This window comes from Odocoileus virginianus, chromosome 16, assembly GCF_023699985.2.
Source record: "Odocoileus virginianus isolate 20LAN1187 ecotype Illinois chromosome 16, Ovbor_1.2, whole genome shotgun sequence".
In the NCBI taxonomy this organism is placed as follows: Eukaryota; Metazoa; Chordata; class Mammalia; order Artiodactyla; family Cervidae; genus Odocoileus; species Odocoileus virginianus.
The window spans coordinates 7745839-7770880 of record NC_069689.1 but is presented as its reverse complement, the minus strand read 5'-3'; the positions used below and the strand labels follow the sequence as shown (position 1 = coordinate 7770880).

General features: G+C 66.8%; 1 protein-coding gene and 1 long non-coding RNA gene across 5 annotated transcripts in view; one reads left to right on the top strand and one right to left on the bottom strand.

Annotated features, from left to right (window-relative positions):
* The first annotated feature begins 611 nt into the window (after window positions 1-611).
* Window positions 612-25042, top strand: part of INF2 (inverted formin 2) — a 29296-nt gene continuing 4865 nt past the window's right edge. Inside the window, exons 1-21 of one of the 4 annotated variants that reach the window (XM_070477717.1) lie at window positions 612-934; window positions 10072-10235; window positions 12951-13350; window positions 14583-14698; window positions 14769-14928; window positions 15376-15409; window positions 16216-16357; window positions 17198-17339; window positions 17498-18313; window positions 18732-18877; window positions 18954-19015; window positions 19618-19720; window positions 19814-19899; window positions 20397-20497; window positions 21466-21536; window positions 21633-21740; window positions 22068-22138; window positions 22814-22934; window positions 24140-24304; window positions 24412-24514; window positions 24641-24802. In XM_070477717.1, coding sequence (XP_070333818.1) covers window positions 10149-10235; window positions 12951-13350; window positions 14583-14698; window positions 14769-14928; window positions 15376-15409; window positions 16216-16357; window positions 17198-17339; window positions 17498-18313; window positions 18732-18877; window positions 18954-19015; window positions 19618-19720; window positions 19814-19899; window positions 20397-20497; window positions 21466-21536; window positions 21633-21740; window positions 22068-22138; window positions 22814-22934; window positions 24140-24304; window positions 24412-24514; window positions 24641-24802 — 3196 coding nt within the window. In that variant the 5' untranslated portion in view covers window positions 612-934; window positions 10072-10148. Of the gene's footprint in view, window positions 935-2576; window positions 2708-10071; window positions 10236-12950; window positions 13351-14582; window positions 14699-14768; window positions 14929-15375; window positions 15410-16215; window positions 16358-17197; window positions 17340-17497; window positions 18314-18731; window positions 18878-18953; window positions 19016-19617; window positions 19721-19813; window positions 19900-20396; window positions 20498-21465; window positions 21537-21632; window positions 21741-22067; window positions 22139-22813; window positions 22935-24139; window positions 24305-24411; window positions 24515-24640; window positions 24803-25042 lie in introns of those variants that run through there. The other 3 variants (XM_070477718.1, XM_070477720.1, XM_070477719.1) reach the window with 3 other exon arrangements.
* Window positions 18581-21472, bottom strand: LOC139038669 (uncharacterized). The gene is made up of 2 exons (XR_011491710.1): window positions 21110-21472; window positions 18581-19955 (listed from the first exon to the last, which is right to left on the bottom strand). It is a non-coding gene; the product is annotated as an uncharacterized lncRNA (long non-coding RNA).

The following is a 25042-nucleotide window of genomic DNA, read 5'->3' as shown; positions in this document are numbered from 1 at the left end:
GGGGGGGGGCCTCTTGAAGTGGGACCCCCCCCCCCCCCCGCAGTCCGTAGGAATGACGAGGCAGGACAGAAAGAGGGGGCGGCACTCAGGCCTGCTGCCTGCAGCCAGCAGTGTCCAGGCCCAGAGACCACCCAGACTGCATCTCTGCTGGGGACCAGGAGGAGGGCCGGGGGCTGGCCCCCCTCGATGGGGACGCTCTGGATTCCAGAAGACCAGGAAGACCCAGCTGCCATGAGGGGACCCCAGGCGTCAGTTCGCGGGATCAACTGGCCCGAGGGGTCTCCTACGCGGGGTTTAGCGAGCACGGCCCGGGAGGCTGGTCCACCTGCCACCAGGCTTTGACAGGAAGCTTCAGTGGGTGAGCCGGTTACTTGGCGCGCAGCCAGGGCGAGGTGGGCCTGCGGGAAGTTTGTGGAAGGGGGCGGAGCAGCGGAGCCCAAGGAGAGGGGCGGACAGAGAGAGCTGAGGCGGGAGGGCCACTTCCAGAGCTTTCCCGAGACCTCCACTCCCCGCTCCATGTATCCCCCCCCACCCCAGCGCCACCCCCGCCCGGCAGGAGCGAAAGTAGGAGGGCTGGGAACAGACCGAGCCCTGGCGGAGGTGCCGCGGGTATTTACGGGCTTGGGGAGAGCCCCTGGGCGGCCCCGCCCGGGGGGGGGGGGGCAGCGGTGGGCGGGGCCTCTCCAGGGACCCCCCTCTCCCCCAGTAGACTCCGCCCCGGGCCCGCGCCCGCTCCCCACGTGGCCGCCAGCGGGCGGGGCTGGGCGGGGCTGGGCCGGGCCTCCTCTTCCTCTCGCGCGCCCCTCAGAGCCTGAGCCCCAGCCCGAACCCGAGCCGTGCAGAGCCGCAAGGTGGGCCGGCAGCCCGCGGCCCCATCATCCGACCCCGACCGAAGGCCGGCCCCATCCCCTCCCTCGGCCGCCGTCTCTGTTCGGTAAGTCCGCACCCTCTGGGCCGGCCGGGAGCCGCGGGGAAACTGAGTCGGGGCCGTGGGGTGCTGGCGGCTGGGGAGCGGAGTTGGGGTAGCGGCGTGTGCACCCCGGGTGGCGGCCCGCAGCCCCGCGGCGCAGGGCGGCTGGGTCCCGGCTCCCGGGCGGGGATCCCGCGGCGCCCTGGCCCCGTCGGCTCGCGCCCCGCCCCAGACTGCCGGCCCCGGCGCGGAGACGCCGCCCGAGCGCGCGCTGCCCGCGGGTGGTGGGCCGAGGGCCGGCCGGGCCGCCGCCCTTCCCAGTGTCGGCAGGTTTTACCCGCCTTGCGGCTGCCACATCCTGACCATGAATCAGCCACAGTTGGGAAAATAAACTTCATTTTCGCGTCCGCCGCCCCGGTGACACAAGGCACGCGGTGGCCTGCGGCCCCGTCTGAGCTACTGGGTCTGTGGCTGCCCGGGAGCAGGGCGCAGGGGGCCTGGGCACCCCTCAGGCAGGCCTTGGGGGAGTGAGCCCCCGTCCCTGCCCTCTGTCCTCCGGAGTGGGGCTGGCAGTCTGGCAACTGCTCCTCCAGTCCCACCCTGGGACCCCTGCTCCTCCAGTCCCACCCCGGGACCCCTTTCCTGGGGAAGAACCTGGGGAGTGACAACAACCTCAGGAGGGAATCTGTGCCGCCCCCCACCCCTGGCTATGCCCGCCTGACCCCTGAGGCTCTGTGACCCAGGGCCCCAGGCTGCCCCTCCCCACTCGGACACACGAGGAGTCAGAGGCCCTGTGATGGCCAAGCCCTTACCCCAGCCAGGACTCAGGAACAAGGCCAGAGGTCGGCACACCCATGCAGCATCCGGGGTTGGGAAGTCCCCTCCCCACCAGCCCTTCCCCTTTCTCCCTCTGGCAGTGGGAACTGGCCAGGACTCTGGCCTTCACAGGCCTCAGTTTCCCTATCTTCACCCACAGGGTGGGGACGGTGGCTCAGGCCTGGACCTCCTCCATTGCCCAGCAGGGACCTGAAGCAAAGCCCTAGACTCCCTGGCATTGCTGCCCAGGGCAGGGGCGGGTGGGGGGGTGGTTAGCGTGCATGCTGCTGCCCTCCTGCAGCCACTGCAAGGGCCTTGGGTCCCAGTCTGCAATCTGAGACCTCACACCATTCCTACCCCTCTCCAGCCCAGCACCAACTTTTTGCTGAAAGCCTGGTTGGTACCTTCAGCCCCTCCCAGCCACTGCCACCCTCCTAGGAGCTGCCAGCACCCAGCTCGGAGCTGCCAGGTCATCGGGGCAGGTGCAGGTGGAGGGGGTGCTGGCGTGAACCCAGGTGACCAGTGGGGCTGCCCTCCCATGACCCACGCAGGTGGCCAGTCCCCCGAAGGCCCTGCTATTTGGTGGCAGAGAGTTAACCGCCAGGTGAGGCCCCCGCTGCGTGGAGGTGCTGACGGGCTGTCGGAGCTAATTGCACACACCTCCCCCTTAATCTGGGGCTGGGAAGCTGTGCCCTGAATAGATTCTGTTTGCCTTTCGTCAAAGTGCAGTTGTTTCCCGGTTTGGGGAAGCGATCTGGTTCGTGAAGGTGGTGGGAGGGAGGGATGGAGACTGGGCGGTGAGAGGGGCATGGCCCTGCGTGCAGGCATGACTAGCTGGCCTGGCCTGAACCCAGGCAGCGGTGTGCCCAGAGGTGGACTCGAGCCCCTGGCCTGTGAAGGCGGTGAGAGGAGGAACCCAGAGGTGAAGTCCCCGCAGCGGCCCAAGGGTCTGAGGGCCGAATGAACGGAGGAGAGGAGTTGGTGAGCTGGTCTGAATGTCCCCATCTGCTCTCTGACTGTCATGCCCCCAGGTGAGGGTTGGTCCTGTTCCACGGAAGAGGAGACCGAGATGGGGTGGTTGGTTGACAGGATCAGGGCACGCCGTCCTGGAAAGAGGTGCCTATAAAGCCCCTGCTGTGTGCACCAGCCTCTGCAGGGGCTGGAGCGCTGTGTTCACCATGCTGGGCATGGGGAAGGCACTGCCCCAAGCGGGAGAGAAGTGGCCAGCCCCAGGGAGCCAGCACCTGGAGGCCGGGGCTCTCCCCCTGCCCCTCGTCACTCCCGCAGTCCCCATGGGAACAGCAGGCATGTGGGTGCAGCCGCCTCAGGGTCCCGGCACTGACGCTCTGGGAGCTGGGGGAGCTGTGTCCTGGCCGAGCAGCGCCCCCTGCCCCTGGGCCTGCAGTAGGGGGCAGGTGCTGGCCCACCCTCAGGGCACCCCCCCCCCCCCGCCCCGTGTGACTCCAGAGCCCAGCAGTCCTTGCAGACGGATGGTGGCACTGGACGCCAGGGGCCACAGGTTCTTCGGAGCAGCGGACCCTCTTGGGAGTGGGGGAGGCGCAGGCACGGGTGGAGGGCCCCCCTGAACTGTCTGAGGACCGAGGGGCCAAGGGCAAGGGCGAGGCCCCTTTCCTGCGGCCACCGTCCTCCCCGGCCCTCCCTTGCCCCTACTTGTTCCAGCTGCAGCTCCTGAAGGCCCCGCCAGTCATCCCCCAGCTCATGGGCTAACCCTGCACCCTCCAGCCCCCCACTTGGCGAGCTGAGTCCCCGTTAGAGCACCCTAGGGCCTGACGGGGAAGGAGGGTGGACCAGGGGACCGCCTGCTCCCACGACGCTGTGCCCGGGCCCACTGACAGGGAATGCAGACCCCCTGCAGGGGCTTTGCAGACTGCGCTGCTGGGAGGCCCGCTCAACCGGGGCTGTTGAGCAGAGCCCTCCTCAGACGGGAGGCCAGCCTGAAAACACGCTTGGGGGGTGCAGAAGAGCGTGTTTTGCACCCATTCTGCAGATGGTGCCGCTGAGACCTAACATCAAAGGTGTGCGCTGTGGGTCGTGGAGGCAGAGAGGGCCATCCCGCTCTGCCCGCATCAACCGTCCTGTGTGTTGCCTTCCTGGGGCTCCGCGGGGTCCACACTGGGCTGCTGTGGGCGAGGCCAGCCAGCCGCTGGCGCCCCCAGGCGGCGCTGGTCCCCCCACCACGCCCGCGTGCACACGCTGTCCCAGCAGACCCCGCGGCTGCGGCAGGCACTGCTCCGTCCCTGAGCCTGGCCTTGATCCTTGCCGATGTCAGTGGGTCTGGGCATGGACACCAGCGTGGGCCCTGCCCAGCTGGGTGAGGAGGTCTCGGTCTCCCCATCTGGCCTGGCGCCGGGCCCTCTGGGGCCCTGGGATGCGGCCTCGGTGTGCAGCCTGCCTCCCTTCACCCATGCGCCTGTGCCAGCGTCCCCGTTTCTGCTCACGCACAGCTCTGCACGGCCGCCCGCGCACTGCAGCCAGGAAGCAGACATCTGCTCTTTACCGGGCCCTGGGGTGGGAGGGGGCGCTGGCCGTCCCCCTTTCCCGCCTGGCTCTGCCGCCCCACGTGCACGAGCGTGAATGGCCTGAGAACACCAGCCCAGGGTGCCCAGATCAGCTGCTGCCCACTTTGGGGACACCTGCGCCCCCCACCCCACCCCCGTGCTTCCGGGCTATCCCCCAGGGGCAGGACCAGGCCGTCCAGATGGAGGCGGCAGTAACGGACGGACGGCCAGGACCTGGGTGGTCACCTCTGAGAGGAGCGGGGGAGCTGACCAGAAGGGGCCTTGCTGGCCAGGCAGGCCCGGCCCTGTGCAGGCAGTATTAGCTCAGCCAACCCAGGTCCCTGGACAACATCCTGGCCATTTTACAGATGCGAAAACCAAGCCCAGGATGGGCCTGGCCCTCGGTGCCTGGCAAGGAAGAGCACAGCGTCTCGTGCCGGCACTCAGGATCCTGCTCGCCTGGTCCGGTCGGGCTGCTGGCGCCAGCTGCGCGGCTCGGGAGGCCCAGGAACGCGGAGTAGGGGCCGAGGAGGCGGTGACGGCTCCAGCGCAGTGTCACCCAGTGACCCAGCCGAGGAGGTGTAGGGTGCAGTGGACTAGCGGGCAGTGGGGCCCAGCGCTTTCTGGCAGTGGCGGGCCTGCTTTGCAGATGGCATCCATGGATCTGTTGGCAGGTTGGGGGAGGGGTGGCATCAACATGCTTATCCCTGGGTGAAGACAGGAGTCAGGGCCCAGAGGTCTTGAGGTCCGTGCCCAAGGGACATGGCTGGTCAAGCAGCGGAGCCTGGTCTCAGCTGGAACCTGAGCTGTCCCCTGCCCCCGGGGCCTGGCCACAGCTCCTGGTGGTGCCAGGCTCTGCAGGCTGGGCCCTCCCCACCCCCCCAAGTCTGCTGCTTTGTTCTCCCTCCTCTGGGCAGGCAGCCTGGACCAGAGACACAGGAGAGGCGGGGCTGCGGGTGAGGGGTCCCCTGGGGCGGGCAGTGGGTGGCCTTCACATCCAACCCCGAGACTCCAAGACAGGAACAGGGTGGTCAGTGACCGAAGCTGGCCTGACCCCTCCTTCACCCAACTCTGCGGATCCTCCCTGAGTGGCCTTTCCTGCACCGTGCAGGGGTCAGGGGAGGGACCCGAGGCTTCCTGCTCTGAGCTGTGTCTGCTCTTCAGGGACGGAACCCGGGCAGGGGGGATGCTGGCGATGAGCCTCGGCTCTGCGTGCGGCCTAGCAGAGCCTGCAGGTGGGCGCTGTGGCCAGACACCTTGCCCCTCAGGGCGCCGCCGAGTTCCTCACCCTCTCACCCTCTAACCACGGGCCTGCACACATCACTTCCCTCGAGCGCCGCAGCTGACTCAGTGATACGGGGTGGCGGTAGGGACCACTGTCCCCGTCGGCCCCCGAGCCGCTCCCCGCCCTTCCAGCCTCAGGCCCCCGGAAGCTCGACCAGAACCCGAGACCGGCAGAGGCGGCCAGGCCTCTGGGCACTCCCCATTAGCCCAGCTTGTGCACCTGGAACGCTGAGCCCAGAGAGCGGGTGCCAGCGGAAGGCAAGGGCAGACACAGTCGCCGTAGGCCGCGGGGCAGGTGGAAGCAAAAGCTGGGCTTCCTGGCATGGCTGCCTCCACCCTTCCTGTCCTCCCCTGCACCTGAACCCGAGCCGGCTCATCCTGGGGGCGGGGGACTCCCAGACCCCTCAAGCCCGTTCCCCAAAACCCGACACCCGCAGCGCCCAGCACAAGGTGGACCCTCCTCCCAGCGCGCCCAGTGCAGGGGCGGCACCACCCCACCCCCAGTGGCTAGCATTTCCTGTCGAGTCAGGCCCCTACCAGGGGCGCCGTCTGGGGCCCCCACCGACTCCTGCTCCTAACCAGGAGGGTGGGGTTCGTGGAGGTCTGTGTCTGTCACCACCCCAACCTGACCCAGATCCTGGGGCACCAGGGACCGAGCCCTGGCCTGGCTCCCCTGATCGTTCATGGCCCCCGGCTCTCGGCACAGCCCTCCCTGGCCCCGATCCTTCTCCACTCACAGCGCAGGAGACCCGGCTCCTGGCTCTGCCCTTTCACCCCTGGTGACCGAGCTGGGGACAGACCTGCTCGGAGCCCAGTTCTCCCTGTGAGATGCCGCTGGTCCCCTTCTGTCCCTGTGCTTGCAGGCTCCCTTTCTCAATGTGAAATGACCATATTCCCCCTGGACGCAGCCCCTCTTAGTGTCTGGCGTGTGTCCTGTGTGATATACCCCATTTCGTGTGGTTGGAATCCCACACAGTGCAGCCGGCCTCCTGCCGGTCGTCTCTGTTTCGCAGTTTGGTGCTGCCCTGGATGTCTTGGTGCCCACCCGCCTCCCCGGCCCCTCTATCCTGCTGCTGGGTGCTGCGGTGGCCGGCCGGCCTCCTCACGCGCAGTGAGGCTCGGGAGGCAGAAGCCTCGCACCGCATCCTGGAGACACGGGTGGCAGTGGGCAGGAGGACTGTGTGGACAGGAGATGGGCCAGGGAGCCATAGGACCCTGCGTGCCTGAGGCCCTGTGCCCTGCCCCCAGGCACGGGTGGGCGGTGGACGGACACTCAGTCACTTCCCCGAGGCCCCCTGTCTGCAGGACCCCCTGCCTGGGACAAGCCCAAAGCAGGTGACCCACACAGGTCAGTCGAGATCCCCAGAGGGCTCGGGGCCCGGTGAAGATGACACAGTGAAGCCGAGATTCTGGAAAGGAGGGAAACGGGGTCATGGCAGGGCAGCCTCAGCTCCCCTTCCCACCGGGCAGGGCCTGGGCTGCCCCTGGGCTCCAGGGAGCTGCCAGGAATGTGATCCAAGAGTTGCCAAGCAGTGGAAAAATTTTGGTTTTTGTAGCAGCTAAAAATACTGTGTGGCAGCCCCTGCCTCCTAGTTCCGGAACCCCGCTCCTGACGGTTTACCGCCCACCCCGGGGGGAGACAGCTCACTCTGTGCGCCCCGCCCCCAGCCTTGCTGGCTCTGGGCCCAGCAGCACCCCAGCTCAGTGCTGATGCCGGCCGGTAGGGCCGCCCCAAGCTGTCTCCCCAGCCGCTAGCAACCGTTCCCCGTCACAGGTGCCTTCCTTAGCCCTAGTCCCCGCCCCAGCCCCAGACCCCCCACCCTGCACCCCCTCACCAACAGGGACTGCGGAACAGAAAACCTCACCCACCTCTACAAGGTGAGAGGCTCAGGCCCGTGGCTGGAATGCCCACCCACCAGGCTGCTCAAAGCCCAGTGGGCCCTGGACTTCTCCAGGGCCTCCCAGCCGCAGCTCAAAGTGTGTCCAGGACACAGCTCAGTGTCTGCCTGGGTCAGTTTCTCCATCTGCAGGGGCTGGTCTCAGGGGTCTGGGAGGCCAACTTTGACCCTGCCCCCTGCTACACACACACACACACACACACACACACACACACACACACACAGTTTGACTGATTATTGTAGGCAGGGGTAACGGCTTCCTGTCGGTCAGCACACTGCCCAGGTACAAGGGCACCCAGGTGGAGGGGCCAGCATCACCATGCCAGGCTGGCCATGTGCAGGAGAGCCGGATGGGTGTCTGAGGAGGTGGCATCTGTGTGGGCTGGGTGATGCTGGTGAGCAGGACACCCAGATCAGTGAGTGGACCCTGGGAAAGCTCAGAGGGAGACCCTATCTTCCAGAGCCCCAGTCTGAAGGGGAAGGCATGACCCCTTCCCAGAGGACACCCCACGTTACCGGAAGAAAAAAGATGAACGCTAAGGATCTATGGGCAACGTCCCACTAATGTCAGAGCCTCAGGGGCTTTCCCTGCAAAGGGCCCTTCCCTCTGTCCGCTGCAGTTTCGGTGCGGGGTGGGGCGGACTGCTTGGAGGACAGAAGAGGTGCTGAAGCACCCGACCTTTCAGTTGCCCAAGGTACAGGGTCTGGCCTGAGCCTCCTGAACTGGGACCCTGGGAACCCCAGGCTTTTTCAGCCTGTGGTGCTGATTCCAAATTCCTGCGCAGGCCCTACCCTAGGCGGGCTGGCCGCGCTCCTCGCCTGAGGGAGCCCTGAGCACCGGGAACACATTCCTGAGCTTAGGGCCCCGCCCCTAGCAGAGCCGCGGCTCCGCCCCGTGGGGCCCCGCCCAGAACAGAACAGCGGCCCCGCCCCCGGGGCCTCGGGCCCGCCCAGACTCAGCCTCAGCTCCGCCCCTCGGCCCCGCCCGGAACTGAACCGCGGCCCCGCCCCCTCTGGGCCGCGGCCCCGCCCGTCGGAGCTCTGGTCTCTGCGCCCGCCCTGGCTGCAGGGTGGGCGCTCAACCCGTGGACAGGGCAGGCCTGGGCTGAGCAGGGCCAGGGCTGAGAGCCGGGCATCCACGGACTGAATGACAGTAGCCGTGAGAACCCTGCGCGCTCGCCCTGTGCCCGCCAGGACCAGTTTCAGTATGAAAACCCGCTGCAGCCCGCCTCCCGGCTCGCTGCCTCCCACACGGGGTCCCTGCGTTGTCCGCAAGGGCCGTCGCCCACAGCCTGTGCTCCTGGGAGCGGTAAACGTTGGTTCCCTCCTTGAGTCCCTCCAGTGTTCCCTGCAGAGATGCTCAGTCACCACCCAGAAGGGAACAGGCAAAGCTGTTTATTTGGAATGCAGGCAGCCAGGAAATCACTGCCGTGTGGTTACTAAGTACATAGAACGCTACCTACACACACTTGGCTATATAAGACGTATTACTATGTTAAACTATTTTCTGTGTATAGAAAGCTTCTTTACCGGATGGGGCTTCCCAGGTGCTGATGGGGGCTGCAGGGCTGGGGGAGCTGCTCGGCTGAGGAGACTTGGGCCCCCACGCGATGGCTGGGCGAGGTCCTGTCCTGTCCAGCTTTCTCTGGTCCTCAGTGGGAAGCGAGGACAAAGCCCAGGAAGCTGTGGGTTACTGATGAAGCCTGGGCCATGGGGGGGTGTCCCAGGGCCGCCGTAGGGCTTCCGGGGCTGTCGCTCGAGATAGAGGTCTGACACCCGTCGAGTCTGGCCCACAGGGAGTGGGCTGCGTCCTGGGTTGCTTCCTGTGGGGACGGTTGGCTGTTCTGGTCTGGTGGCTCCGGCTGTGGGTCAGAGTTCCGTATATGGTCTGGCTGAGGTCCATTTGTATATTCATTCTTTATCCTGAAAAGCAGTTGGAACATTTCCAGGAAGATGTTGCCCTGGGGCCTTGACCAGGTGGGCCCTGGATGAGGCTGGCAGCCTGGTGGGCATCACAGAGGGAGAAGAGTCACCCGCGTCAGCCCCTGGGTCCCTAGCTGAGCTCGCTCTCCCAGCTAGATGCCCCGTGCTCGCTGGGCCGTGTGGGCTGCGGCCACTGGAGCCCTGTGCACCCTCTCTGACCCGCCCGGTGCCTCTGTGTGTTGGGGGGGTGGGGAGCAGACAGCCAGGGCAGCTCAGCTGCAGGACACAGGGCCTAGGATCAGGCGGACAGGTGGGCAGGCTGGGCTGGTCACCAGCTATGCTCCCCTCCCCTCAGACCCAGGGGCTCCCCTATGGGGGAGTCTTTCGGGGCAGTGAGCCCATGGCTCCGGAAATTAGGGGCATGTGGGGAAAACTGGGCAGCACCGGAGGAGCAGCTCTGATGACCGGGTGGCCTCTGGGAGCTTGTTTCTCCGCGTCAGGGGACCCCTGGGGCTCTTGGCTGGAGACGCACTTGGATGCCAGAGTGCTGGCCTGGGAGAGTTCCTCTGTGTCCGCCCAGCCTGTGCCAGGCAGCCGGGGCCTCAGGCCAGGGGAGGCGGGGGCAGGAAGGGAGGGCAGCTCTGGGCGCTCCTTAAGCTGCGGCGTCCACAGCGGGTGGCAGTGTGTGCTGAGGTCTGTCTGTCCTCCTGGCTCTTCACAGTGCTGGTGGGAGTGCCCCGCCCCCACACCGCAAAGCTGCCTGGAAGGGGCGGCTGGGGTCTTCAGTGGGCAGCAGCGATGAGAAGCCAGGGGAATGCAGGGGGCAGCCCGAGGCAGGGCCCAGCCTGGGTGGGCAGAGGCAGCCGGAAGGTCCTGCGAGTCTGGGTGAGTGCCTGGGGGCCTGGAGGGTGGGTTAAACCTTGCAGTCGTGGGGCGGGCCAGGTCCAGTACAGGCCCCAGGCCACAGGGGCCCCTGGGGGAGGGCTGGAGGACACCCCGCATCCCCCCACCCCCCAGCTGCTGCAGCAGCCAGACCTGAGGCTCAGCCAGAACAAGCACGTCAGCCAGGGTCGGCTGAGAGGGCCGGAGCTGGGAGCACAGTGGTCACTGCCCTCCCCGCCCCCAGCCAGTCTGCCTCCTGGGAGGACCCAAGGGTCCTGCAGGGAGTGGGGGAGGATGAGGGATGGGGGACCCCCTGCAGACAGAGGAGGGGCTGCTGGAATGCCAGGAGGCCCCTAGGGGGGTGGGGGAGACTCCGGAAACTCAGGTGTGGCCAAAATCTTGGCTCCCTGTCCACCGATGCCGAACAGAAATACGGAGGCAGAGTTTGGTGGAGAGAGAAAAGGGCAGCTTTACTATTTGCAGGCAAAAGGGAAACACAGTAGGCTATTGCCTCAAAAACACTGCCCCGCTCTCTCGGGAAGAGGGAGAGGTTTTGTAACCTCATGAAGGTCTTGCCTTTTTTTTTTTTTTTTCTTTCTTTCTTTTGCAAAGTTTCAAAATGGTCACAGCTGACATCAGGCGACTCAGCTGACATCACCAAGTCTGGTGTCCCTGAAGTTATTGACTCCAGATCTTCTTTTTGAAATGTAGAATGCTACAAGAGGGTGTGGGGCTCAGTGATAAAGAATCCACCTGCCAAGGCAGGAGACCAGGGTTCGATTCCTGGGTCAGGAACATCCCTTGGAGAAGGAAATGGCAACCCACTCCAGTGTTCTTGCCTGGAGAATTCCATGGAGAGAGGAGCATGGCGGGCTACAGTCCATGGGACTGCAAAGAGTCAGACATGACTAAGCGACTAGAGCAACAACAGCAAGCGAGTGTAGGGGGAGAATAATGCCACCTGCGGAGTCCAATCGCGTGAAGTCAGAGAGTAATTAGCTCTGCTGAGGACAAGTCTACCTACGAGTGTTTGTTAGTAGCAACAGTTAAAGAGTAACTAAGATTTTTAAACTCTTTTAGGCCTGTTTACGCTTTTTCCCCAGCCTGTTCATTGTCTTCTTATTTTCCTTGTTTATCAGGAAAGTCTCATTTCTATTTCAGAAAAGCCTCATGTCTATTTTTGCTGCCGCAGATTGCCCACTGCTAGTTCATCCCTCCATATCACTGGAGGAAGGGAAACAGGCGTCGTTCATGTCGGACTGAGGACAAAACTTCAGTTCTGCTCCCATTTGACAAACATCAGCTGCCTGGCCCAGGGGCCCGTCTGTCTAATTCACAAGGGAGGACACCCAAGACCCTCACCCAGGTCGGGGGGGGGGGGGCCTTCAGGAGTGAACGAGTGCTGGGGACCCCGAGCCCCGCCGGGCATCGGTACCTGGGCCGTTGGCCCCCTCAGCCTGTCTCCTGCATCACCCCAGCTGGTCCCTGGGGTCTCCCCTGTAACTTGCCAGGACCAGCAGCCCTTACGGTGATGCCACAGTGGGCACCAGCCTCTCAAGGGTCCCAGGCCACCTTCTGGCGTCCAGCCTCACTCTGCCATTTCCATGTCTGGGACCCTGGGCATGTTCGTGACCCGGCTTCCCTGGGTGCCGCCTCCCTTTCCCTCCTGTGAAGTTGGGGGCATACCGTGCCCTCCTCCGGGTGGTGGGAGGTCAGGGGTCGGGGTGGGCAGTGCCAGCGTGAGGTCCCCTGGCATAAGCTGCGGTGGTGTTGCCGTCCCCTGCCCCTTGGGCCTCCAGCCCAGGAGCTCCACGCTGCCCTGCTGACACACTACATACAAGACCATACATGGTCACAGAAGAGCCTGGGCTACCTCTGACCTTCTGGGCCAGTCCCGGGGCTCGGGTTGGGGCCCATATCACAGCCCCGGGCCCCGGGAGAGGGACTCGACCAGCTATAGTGATGACACAGAGAGACTCGCCGCCTGTCCCACTGTTCTGTTCTGAGAAGGGAGCCTTTGGGAATGTTCTGGCCTGGGCCACCCCCGACCCTCTGGGGGATGTTCTCTGGGCAGCGATCAGACTTCCTGTGGCTGAATCTGGGTCAGTGTCCGAGAGCCCCGGGCCTGGGGGACGCTGGTCCCTGCCCCCTGAGTGACAAAGTGAGGCCCACAGGAGCTGGGGCCTGGCAGGGCCACTCCCCGAAGGGCCCTGGTCTTGCCTAGAACTGAGTGAGCACTGGACATGACCCTGGAGCCAGCCGCATTCCTGGTGCCGTGGGCAGTCTGGAAATGCCCCGGGTGTGGAATTGTCCCCGCCCACACTATTATCGCCATCTGAGCCTGTCCACTGGGCAGGGGAGCACCCTGGGCCCAGGTGAAGGAGCCCCGGAGACACCGTTTCTCTGCCTGAGCACCACGGGGCAGTGGCCTTCCTGCCAGTGAGGCCTCCTGGGGTCTCGGTGCCTCCCGTCAGGGCAGGGGTGCGGCCTCCTTGGTCGCCACGATGACCGAGACCAGCATGGGTGTAAGAGGCGCTTGGCACAGGGGAGCCTGGCGGGTTGAGGGATCGCCAGCACAGCGGGTCCACAGGGCATCAGCAGGCGAGTCCCCAGTCAGCAGGTGGAGACACGGAGCAGGGGACACCGACTGGCCCCGCCTCGCTGGGCCACGGGTGCTCTGTAGGCCCCGGGCTCACACCCGTCTCCTCCCACCTGCAGCTGAGCAAGATGTCGGTGAAGGAGGGCGCCCAGCGCAAGTGGGCGGCACTGAAGGAGAAGCTGGGGCCGCAGGACTCAGACCCCACGGAGGCCAACCTGGAGAGCGCCGAGCCCGAGCTCTGCATCCGGCTGCTGCAGGTTCCCTCCGTGGTCAACTACTCGGGGCTGCGCAAGCGGCTGGAGGGCAGCGACGGCGGCTGGATGGTGCAGTTCCTGGAGCAGAGCGGCCTGGACCTGCTGCTGGAGGCCCTGGCGCGCCTGTCGGGCCGCGGCGTGGCCCGCATCGCCGACGCGCTGCTGCAGCTCACGTGCGTCAGCTGCGTGCGCGCCGTCATGAACTCCCGGGAGGGCATCCAGTACATCCTCAGCAACCAGGCCTATGTGCGCCAGCTCTCTCTGGGTGAGGCCTGGGCGGGCGCGCACGGGTGGGGGTGGGGGCGGGCCGGCTGGCAGACGCCGGGAGGGCTTCCTGGAGGAGGAGCCAGTTTCCCCATCTGCCCACGTCTGAAGCCGGGGCACTGTGCAGCCGTGATCCTCCGCCAACTGCACCAGGTTGCCCTCTCTGCTCTGACTTCCCCTGTGTTTCCGCCTAGCCTGGTGCTAGTCCAGGCTCTGCCCCAGCCCGAGTCTTCTCTGCCCTTGAGGCCCCCGTCCACACCGTGGCAGTCAGAGTCACCAGGATCAGAAATTCATGTCCAGCTGAGGGGGCCTTCCTTCCACTCCCCCTGGTTTCGAGCTCCTCGGCCTCAGCCGGGGCTCAGCTCCTCAGGTCTGGGCCCCACTGCGGGCATCAGTCTCCACCCCCACCCCCGCCTCTGCACTGGCCTCCTGGGGGGCGCCTCCGCCCCCCGCCCTCCAGTCTCCTCCCCCACTCAGGCTGTGGTGCCCACGCGTGCCAGCCGAGTCCTGCTCACCCTCCGAGCTTGGACTCACTGTCACCTCTTTTAGGGAGTCTCCCCAGGCTGTGGCCAGAGTTAGTCCCCACCTGGGGGAGACCCCAGGCGGCCCTTGGTGGACAGTGGTCGCTGCACGCTCTGCCTGCCAGGCTGTGCTGCCCCCACTGATGCGCGGGGCTCTAGGGCGGGCAGGGCCCATGTGGGCGAGTGAACCAGAGATCACCCGGCCCAGGCCCGGCTGTTGCTGTCTGTGGAGTCCTTTGTGCCTTGGTCTCAGCAGGGTCAGCCAAGAGACACCCCCAGAGCGTCCCCAGCTCCTGGAATGCGGTGGGAGGCAGGGGCCCACAGGGACAAGGAGGCCTCATGGGCTGCTAGTCGTAAACACGTTTGCTCTAAGTTTGGAGAAAACATGGGCTCAGGGCTGGGAGGGTGCCTGTGTGGGCCTTGGGCCCAGAGCCCGCAGAGAGCCCCCAACTTAGAACTGAGGGCCATCAGGAGTAGAACTCCAGTGACTGGGGCCGCGCCTGCCTCCACACCCCTTCCGGGGGTCCTGGGGGTGGCCAGCCTGTCCAGAGACCAGTGCCTGATGTGGGCGGTGGGCCCTGGTTTCTGCCAGCCCAGCAAGTTGGCAGCTGCAGGGTGGGAGCCCAGGCAGGGTGATAAGTGCAGGTGGGGGGGGGGCAGGACTGGGAGGAGGGGGCCTGAGCCCCTCTGAGAGGCCCCCTACCCCCGGCAGCTCTGGACACATCCAACATTATGGTCAAGAAGCAGGTGTTTGAGCTGCTGGCTGCCCTGTGCATCTACTCGCCTGAGGGCCACGCCCTGACCCTGGACGCCCTGGACCATTACAAGGTGAGCCACACGTGGTGGGGGCCAGGCCGGATCCCGGGGACATGCTGACCCCTGCCCCCCGCTCCCGCAGACGGTGTGCGGCCAGCAGTACCGCTTCAGTGTCATCATGAGCGAGCTCTCAGACAGCGACAATGTGCCCTATGTGGCCACCCTGCTCAGCGTGGTCAATGCCATCATTCTCGGCCCTGAGGACGTCCGCACCCGCGCCCAGCTACGCAGCGAGTTCATCGGTAACCTTGACCTCGGCCCCGGGCTCCGGCCACCCGGCCTGCGCTGCCCGCTTCTGGGGCGATGCCCCTCGCCACTCTCCAGGGTCCCAGGGGCAGGCTCTGCTTGGGCCGGGGAAGCCTCCTGCCCTCCTGCTCCCTTCAGTGGACGCAGAGCCTCAGGACCTCTGGACGGTAGCGCTGGAGGGATCTCGGTGCTAGGCTGCTGCGTGGAGGGAGGCGGGGAGGCTGGCCGACGTCAGTCTGGCCCTGCTGGCTGCGGCGTGACTGTTCCCCGGGCACCACATGTGCCCAGTGTGGTCTTCCCAGAGCCCCATGGCTCCGGCAACCCGAGGGAGCGGGTTCCCCTCCTGCCCCACAAGCTCAGCGCTGTGGGTGGTGGGAGTGAGCCCGGGGACAGGGTGGAGGGGAAGGCGTCCCATATGCCGGTGACCCCCTGTCCCTTCCCAGGACTGCAGCTGCTGGACGTCCTGACGCGGCTGCGGTGAGTCCCCATGCACCTCTCCCCGGCTCCCGAGCAGCACCTCCAGGTGGGCGGGGAGGCGGCTTCCCGGAGTAGCCCCGACAGGCCACCCTTTCTGGGGCCAGGCCCAGTGAGGACCCAGCCTGCCATCCCTAGCTGGACAGGCCAGTGGGCGGAATTTCCCCCAGCGGCCGGCAGCTGCCCTAGAGCCAGGGTCCCCAGGTTTAATACAGGACGCCCGGTTAAACTGGAGTGTGCCCAGACCGTTCTGTCAGTGTGTGTCCCAGATATCGCACGGCACACACTTAAACTATTTATCAGTTGACGTTTAAGGAAGCCTGTGTAGCTGAGAACCCCATCCTGGCCCTTACCAGGACCATGCTCCCCCCAGGGGAGAGGGTGGGAGGCCACCCCACAAGGAGGCTCCCAGCCGACATGACTGGTGCTGAACTGGCCTCAGCGGAGAGAGGCCTGCTGGATGCGAGGACTCATCGGGGCTGGCCTTTGTGAGCCCAGCACCCAGCTCAGGCCAGCGCCGAGGCTCGGCGGGCCCTCAGGGGCCTTGGTGTCCCCCTGCCCTCCACCCCGCGCCCCACGCGGCACAGCCACGCCATCTCTCCCTGCGAGTGTGGGAACTCACGCTTCCTGTCCCGAGGGGCATGGAGCTGACCGGAGAAGCCCACCTGTCCGGCCACAGCGCCTCCCGCCCCCACTGTGGCAGCCACAGGCCCTGCTCGGGGTGGTCTGCGTGTCTGTCCAGGGAGGGGGCGGCGGGGTGGGGGGCAGCCAGCTGAAGTCCCCGGCCCCTCGCCCCCCACCCACCCCAGAGACCTGGAGGATGGGGACCTGCTGATCCAGCTCGAGGCCTTCAGGGAGGCCAAGGCCGAGGATGAGGAGGAGCTGCTGCGGGTCTTCGGGGGCATCGACATCAACAGCCACCAGGAGGTCTTCTCTGCACTCTTCCACAAGGTGTGTGCGGCGGGCAGCGCCTCCCGGGACTCTGGGTGGAGGGGGGCTCAGGGCTCAAGACGGGCCGCGTGTCCTACCCCAGTCACACCCCGCCCTGCTGGGCCTAGGGCAGCTCCGGAGCCACACTCTGAGCCCAGAGGGGTGGGGGACTGGAGAGGTGGAGCCTGAGGCGGGGCCCCAGCAGGACAGCGTGGCTGCACGGTCCTGGGCCTAGCAGCCCGGCCACTGTGGGGTGGTCCGAGGGGACGCTGGGACGAGTGAGAGGCTGAGACGGAGCTGAGTTCCAATCCAGCCCAGGCCCCGTTTCCACTGAACCCAGCGACTCTCAGCCAGGGGCCAGGGTCTGCAGGGGCCATCCAGAAACAACTGGAGACGTTGGGGCTGTCACCCTGGGCAGGGGCGCTTCCCGTGGGTGGGGACCAGGGGCTCTGCTAACACCCCACAGGGCACGGGCAGCCGCCACACGGTGACCCGGCCCCTGATGTCACTAGTGTGCCCACCGGGGAGCCCTAACTCAGCCTCATTCCCGGGCTCCCCCGTAGCTCAATCAATAACGACTCCACCTGGAATGCAGAAGACTTGGGTTCGATTCCTGGGTGGGGAAGATCCCCTGGAGAAGGGCATGGCAACCCACTCCAGTGTTCTCGCCTGGGAAATGCCCATGGACAGAGGAGTCTGGTGGGCTACAGTCCATGGGGTTGCAAAGAGTTGGACATGACTGAGCGACTACATCACAACCACCAGCTGGGCATAGGGTGGGTGCACACTCGCGGGGAGGCCAGCGGATGTCGGCCCGGGAGGTGACGCCACTGACCCGCACTCCTCGCCCACCCCGCCCAGGTGAGCTGCTCCCCGGCGTCCGTCCACCTGCTGTCCGTGCTGCAGGGCCTCCTGCACCTGGAGCCCAGCCTCCGCTCCAGCCAGCTGCTCTGGGAGGCCCTGGAGAGCCTGGTGAACCGGGCGGTGCTCCTGGCCTCTGACGGTGAGCGGGGTGGGGCTGGGGGAGGAGCACCATGCCCCAAGTTGCATACCCCACCCCCACCCCAGCCGGGTGGGCAGGCACGGGGTTCTCGGCCTGCGGGTGGAGGAGACCAGCGTTGGCCCGTGCCCCCCATTCTGACTCCAGACATCCCCACCCAGGCCAGGAGTGCACCCTGGAGGAGATGGTTGAACGCCTCCTGTCCATCAAGGGGCGGCCCCGCCCCTGCTCCCTGGACAAAGCCCACAAGAGTACCCAGGCCGACCTTGGCCAGAGCCAAAGGGGCAGCTCCCCGCAAAACTCTAGCGCCCCGACGGCAGGCCTGGGGGGCCAGCAGCCAGGCGCGGCCCTTGCCAGCCCGCTCGTCACCAGCGTCCAGGGCGAGCGTGGGCCGGCACCGCAGCCAACAGCGCCGGAGCAGCTGGAGCGCCCCCCGCCCCCGCCGGCGCCCCCGCTCCCTGGCTCCACGACGGCGCCCCCTCCCCCGCCCCCTCCCCCACCGCTGCCCCCGCCCCCGCCGGGCATGGGGGCTGCATTCCCCTCACCGCCGCCGCCCCCGCCACCCCCACTGCCTAACGCTGCTGGGACCATACCGCCCCCACCGCCCCTGCCGGGCCTGGGGGGCCCGCCCCCACCGCCCCCACTGCCTAACGCTGCTGGGACCATACCGCCCCCACCGGCCCCGCCGGGCCTGGGGGGCCCGCCCCCACCGCCCCCACTGCCTAACTCTGCTGGGACCATACCGCCCCCACCGCCCCTGCCGGGCCTGGGGGGCCTGCCCCCACCGCCCCCACTGCCCCCACCCTTGCCAGGCATCTCCGGGCCCCCTGCCGCGGGCGGCGTGGAGGAGATAATCGTGGCCCAGGTGGACAGCAGCCTGGGTTCGGCCTGGGTCCCCCGCCACCGGCGCGTGAACCCTCCCACCCTTCGCATGAAGAAGCTCAACTGGCAGAAGCTGCCGTCCAGTGTGGCCCGCGGTGAGGCCCGGCCGCCATGGCTCCCCTCCGGGGCAGGGGGCGGGGACAGGTCAGGTTCGCCCCTCGCCCCGGTGCCCCCACACGCCCCCTGGAGGCTGGCGTGTCTCTGCTGCCGGGCCCCTGCACTGCGCGGGCCCAGGGCTCGGCGTGCTGATACCCAGAGAAGGTCAAGGCCAAGGGTGGCTGGAGGCCAGGTCACCGGCCAGCCTGGACACTGGGCCCTGGGCACCCGCACGCACATACACAGCATGGCATCAGCTGGAGGGCTTCTTTGGCTGGGCATTTATCAAGTGCCTGCTGTATGCTTGCCCTGGGCCAGGCCCCAGGCAGGGCACCCCTGCCAGCCCTGTGGCCCACACCATCTGCCCCTGGACTTGGGGGGCAGGCGTGAGCCTGACTAGCGGCCCCTCACCCGCAGAAGGCAGCTCCATGTGGGCAACGCTGAGCAGCCCCGACGCCGAGGTGGTGGAGCCCGACTTCTCCAGCATCGAGCGGCTCTTCTCCTTCCCCATGGCCAAACCCAAGGAGCAGGCGGTGGCCCCGGCCAGGAAGGAGCCCAAGGAGGTAGGGATGGGGCCGGGGCTCGGACAGGGCTCCGTGGCCGCCCTCCAGGTACTGACAGGCTGGGGGCGTTTTGCAGATCACTTTTCTGGACTCCAAGAAAAGCCTGAACCTCAACATCTTCCTGAAGCAGTTTAAATGGTGAGCTTCCAGGATCTCGATGCCTGGGTCAGACGCCCAGCCTCGGCCGCGGCCCGTCTTGGGCTCAGCAGTGCCCTCTGCAGGCTACCCTGGGAAGTGTACACCCCATCCCTGGGACTGGAGACAGTCGGATAATAGCAGCAAACGGTCCCAGCTGGGGATCCTGGAGACCACCAGTCCAGCCTCCCTGGGGAATATGAGACCCAGAGAGTGGCAGGGATCCCCTAAAGCCACAGACGGAGGGTGACTGCGCAGGGCCAAAGACTTGGCCCTAACCCCCTGCCCTGAGTGCTTCCTTGCGGCAGGTGCCCTGCCCCGGAGCTCACTGGGTACCGCTGAGCCTTCACCCCGGGTCCTGAGCAGCCCCCTGGAAGAAGGCGGCAGGGGTCGCTCGGGCAGCTGGGGAGTGCGTCATTCAGCCAGTGCCTGGGCAGGTGGCCTGCCTTCTCTGTGTCCTGAGACTCCCTAGGTGGAGGGGGAGAGCCTGCTGTGACCAGTGTGGGGCTGTGGGCCCAGGGCTGTCCCAGGCGGCCAGGGTCCCATGAGGCCGAGGGCTGTGGCTCATGCCATCCTCGGCCACCTCCACCCTCTCGCCCCTCCAGCTCCAACGAGGAGGTCACCGCCATGATCCGGGCGGGGGACAGCACCAAGTTCGACGTGGAGGTCCTCAAGCAGCTCCTCAAGCTCCTTCCGGAGAAGCATGAGGTGAGTAAGCGGGGGCGGCACGTGAGCCTGGGCCCCTCCATGCAGAGCCACGCCTGTAAGCGGGCTGCAGCGAGCACACGGCGCCTCCCGCAGATTGAGAACCTGCGCTCCTTCGCGGAGGACCGGACCAGGCTTGCCAGTGCCGACCAGTTCTATCTCCTTCTGCTGGGCATCCCCTGGTGAGCCGGCAGCCCTGGGGGTGGGCGGGGGTTGAGAGCGGGAGCTGGGTCTGGACCTGGAGTAGAGAAAAGGGGTTCTGTGAAGGGTGGGGGCAGACACCACTGGTGCAGCCCTCAGCCTCGGGGCCCTCCGAGGAGCCCTGTGGGGTCCAGGCCTTCCTCCAGGCCAGGGATGTCGTGGGGGTGGGCGGTGGGCAGGGCTCCGTGGCCTCCCACAGGCCAGCCTGGGCCCTCCTGGGCAACCCCTCTGCTCTCGGAGGGGAGTGTCCCACAGAGGGCGACTGTCCTTGTCCTCGGCACCTGGGGGCTTGTCCAAAACACCCTTGCTGGGCCCCCCCCAGTCCTGCCGGATCCCATTTGGGGCCTGGCCTGGGAATGTGCATGTTGCACCAGGCCAGGCCATGAGACCCCGGCAGCTCCGAGCTGAGAGGACCCTGCGGGCCCCAGGCAGGTGGATGGGGGCCCCTTGTGCCTGAGCGCCTGCTCTGCCGCCCCAGCTACCAGCTTCGGATCGAGTGCATGCTGCTCTGTGAGGGCACAGCCGTCGTGCTGGACATGGTGCGGCCCAAGGCCCAGCTGCTGCTCGCCGCCTGCGAGAGTGAGTGCGGACGCGGGGCTGGGCGGGCTGGCCCCGGGCGGCGCCTGTGGGTGCCGAGCTTCCCCTTCCCACGGACCACTGCCCGGTCCTGAGGGCCGCGCCATGCATGCAGTCATGTGTGCACACGCCATGTGGGCAGGCACACACTCACACACACCTATACACATGCCCACACACATGCTCTCACACACATACATGCACGCGCGCACACATGCATGTGCTCAGAAACACGCACATGCTCTCACATATATGCACATGCACAGCTCTCGCACACACACACATGCAGACACATGTATGTGCACACTCACAGGTGCACACCCACACATGCACACATGGGTGCACACCCACATGCATGCACACACATGCAGGCATGTGTGTGTACATGTGCTCTCACACATGGGTGCACGCATATGTGTACACATGTGCACACACTGACACGTGCACGTGCTTTTGCACACATGCAGACACGTACATGCAATGTTCTCTGTACATACACATGCACGCATGTGCACATGCATGCACATGCATATACATGCAGGTGTGTGTGCTCTCACACATACACAGGTGCACATGTGCCTTCACATGCTTTCACACACACGTGCACACACATACCGCTTTCCCTGAGTGAGGAGCCAGGGAGTCACCACAGCCACGTGGCAGGAACATGGACGGGCCTGACCACTGAGGCACAACCCGGTTCTGCTGGGCATGCACTCAGGGATGTCCCTGTCACCTTGACGACAGAGCTGAGAGCCAAGGTGGCCACAGGTTCCAGAAGGTCCCCTCAGCATCCTCGCCCACAGAACGGGCAGTGAGGTTCAGGAAGCACGGCCATAGGCACGCTCCACACTTCCCAGGGTCACGGCTCCGCTGCCCTGCCCCTCCATTGTGCCCCGTGCCCCTGTCCCACCCTGGGCAGAGGCTGGGGAACAGGCCAGGGGGAGGCATAAAGGGACCTTGTCCCGTAGGCCTGCTCACCAGTCACCGGCTGCCCGTCTTCTGCCAGCTGATTCTGAAAATCGGGAACTTCCTCAACTATGTGAGTGGACGGCACCCAGCCCGCCCTTGCTCCCAGACCCCCAATCTCCGCCCCTCCACCAGGCCCAGAGACTCCCTCCCCTCCCTTGCCTCACAGGGCAGCCACACCGGGGACGCCGACGGCTTCAAGATGAGCACGCTGCTGAAGCTCACAGAGACCAAGTCCCAGCAGAGCCGGGTCACACTGCTGCACCACGTGCTGGAGGTACCGGGGGGAGCCTCCTGGGTGCAGCACACAGGTCCAGAGGCCCCCGGGGCCCCGCCCAGCCCCCCCAGGTCTCCCCTTGGCAGCACTGCCCCACCCTGCAGCCCGCACCCACTCTGACCAGCCCCCATCCCGCCCCAGCCCCGGGACAGCAAAACCGTGAGAATCACAGTCAGGCTCAAGGGAAGCCCTGGAGGCTCCAAGGTGCCCGGGGCGGAGGGGGAGGGTTTCCCGAGGGACATGGACCAGAGCTGCCATGGGTGGGGCTCACAGGGCAGTCTTGGTTGTGTGGCCTCAGTGGGCCTCACTGAACACATCGTGCTGCAGGAAGTGGAGGAGAGCCATCCTGACCTCCTGCAGCTACCCCAGGACCTGGAGCTGCCCGCCCGAGCGGCAGGGTAGGTGCCTCCCATCCCCCACCCACACCCCAGCCAGTGTGGCCGGGATCATCCAGGCTGCTCTTGTGCTGGGGCACCACCCGGACCCCGGATCTTCTGCCTGACTCTCATCCCACTTTGGGACAGGATCTTGTGTCCACTGTGGCCTGTCCCTGCACGACTGAGGGGGGACAGGGGTGACCCAGCCACGGTCACCCCAGGGGCTGGTCTAGCACGGCCCCCTCACGAGGCTGACTTTGATGACATGGACATGCTGCCCCCATTGTACAGGCAGGGAAGCTGAGGCCCTGGGAAGTAGGGTCAGGTCTGTGGGGTCACATAGCCCAGGGGTGGCTCTGGGAGGGCAGGGTCCACCCTCAGCACTGGCCGGCCCGGCTCCATGCCACCATGGAAGGTTCTCTGGTCCTGGGGAGGCTGAGCCTTGCAGAGAGTCAGGCAAGGAGGGCAGGCTGAACCGTCAGGGTCACTGTTCTGACACCACCAGCCCAGCACCTTCTCAGGTGAGCCTTTGACCCCACGCTGCTCTGCCCATCCTGGAGCTCTGACGTGCCTCTGGCAGCCAGTGCTCTATCCGGGGCCACTGTCCTTGAGGGTGTGCCATCCGGGGGTCCCGCTGTCCTAGCAAGGCTGGGCGGCAGCTTTCGACTGATCCAGCGGGCCCTCTGGCGCCTTCAGGATCAACCTTGAGGGCATCCACGCGGAGTCCAGCACTAACCTGAAGAAGCTCCTGGAGATGGAGCAGAAGGTGTCCTCCTCCATCCCAGAGGTGCAGGAGCAGTACGCCCACCGCCTCCAGGCAAGCGCTGGGCGGGCACAGCCCTTTCCAAGGCTGGGGTGTCTGCCGGGCCTGGGGTCTACTGTAAGGTGGGAGGCCGAGCGGGCGGGTGAGCGTGAGCGGGCGGGTGAGCGTGGGGAGGAGAGAGCCAGAGCCAGCGCCCCGGCAGGAGAACAGCCCCTGCTGCTGGCTCCCAGGCTGTTTCTGCAGCTGAGGGGTCTCGCCGGGCGCTGGGCTGAAGGGCTCAGCCCCCCGGCCCTCAGAGCCCCCGCGACCACACTGCCTGCAGAGCCTCTGCTGGTGCCGCCCTGCTGTGGCCGCACCCAGCGCTCCAGAGGCTCCAGCGCAGGCATCTCCTGTGACGGTGGGTGGGGGCCTGGCCCCGCCCCCGACCCCCTCCCATCACAGCCCCGACCCCGCCCCCTGACACCTCGCAGGGCCTTGGCCCCTCCCACCACAGGCCCCTGACTCCTCCCACCGCAGGCCCCTGACCCCGCCCCTGACCCCCTCCCATCACAGCCCCGACCCCGCCCCCTGACACCTCACAGGGCCTTGACTCCTCCCACCGCAGGCCCCTGACCCCGCCCCTGACCCCTCCCATCACAGCCCCGCCCCCGCCCCCTGACACCTCGCAGGGCCTTGGCCCCTCCCCCCGCAGGCCCCTGACTCCTCCCACCGCAGGCCCCTGACCCCGCCCCTGACCCCCCTCCCATCACAGCCCCGACCCCGCCCCCTGACACCTCGCAGGGCCTTGACCCCTCCCACCGCAGGCCCCTGACCCCGCCCCCGACCCCCTCCCATCACAGCCCCGACCCCGCCCCCTGACACCCCGCAGGGCCTTGACCCCTCCCACCGCAGGCCCCTGACCCCGCCCCTGACCCCTCCCATCACAGCCCCGACCCCGCCCCCTGACACCTCGCAGGGCCTTGACTCCTCCCACCGCAGGACCCTGACTCCTCCCACCGTAGGCCCCCCCTGATCCCGCCCCTGACCCCTCCCATCCCCGCCCCCGCCCCCTGACACCTCGCAGGGCCTTGACCCCTCCCACCGCAGGCCCCTGACTCCTCCCACCGCAGGCCCCCGACCCCGCCCCTGACCCCTCCCATCACAGGCCCCCACCCCACCCCGACCCCTGACACCTCGCAGGGCCCTGACCCCTCCCACCGCAGACCCCCTGACCCCCACAGACCCTTACCCGCCCCCCCCCCCGCCTCCCCCCTACATAGGCCAGCATCACAGACTCGCAGGCGCTGGAGGAGGTGTTCCAGGCGATCGAGCAGAAGCAACTGGAGCTGGCTAGTTACCTGTGCGAGGACGCCCAGCAGCTGTCTCTGGAGGACACGCTCAGCACCATGAAGACCTTCCGAGACCTCTTCCTCCGCGCCCTGAAGGTGTGTGGGAGGAGGTGTGGTGGGTTTGCGGCCCCCGCTGTCCCCGAACAGGGCTGGCGGATTGGGGTGCCGGGGGCTTGGGGTCACGGGCTGCGCCCGCCCTGCAGGAGAACAAGGACCGGAAGGAGCAGGCGGCCAAGGCTGAGCGGAGGAAGCAGCAGCTGGCGGAGGAGGAGGCCCGCAGGCCGCGGGGCGAGGGCGGGAAGGCTGGTGAGGCGAGGGCGGGACGGGCGGCTGGGGACCGCCCAGTCTGGGCTGTGGCCTCTCCTCCGCGCCGCGCTCTCGGGGGCTCCGGGGACCCCGGGCAGCGTCCCTGAGGGTCTCTGGGCTCCTCAGCCAGGAGGGGAGGCGGGAAGCAGGAAGAGGTGTGTGTCATCGACGCCCTGCTGGCTGACATCAGGAAGGGCTTCCAGCTGCGTAAGACGGCCCGCGGCCGAGGGGACGCGGAGGCGGCCAGCCGGGCAGCCGCCACAGACCCCCCGAGGAACAAGGCGCCCGGTGAGACGCTCCCCCACCTCCCTGTCACCGCCCCCTCCCCACCGGCCTTGCAGCCCAGCGCCTGGCTTCCTCCAGGAAGCCCTCCGTGTTGGCACAGGAGCGCCCGCCCCTTCCCTGTTGCCCTGAGATAAGGGACACCTCATGCCCGTGATCTTTGCACCATCTCTGCTGCAGCAGAGGGTTCTCTGGCTGCGGTGACAGCCGTTCATCCAGACCCCAGGCGGGCGGGAGAGCTGGGCC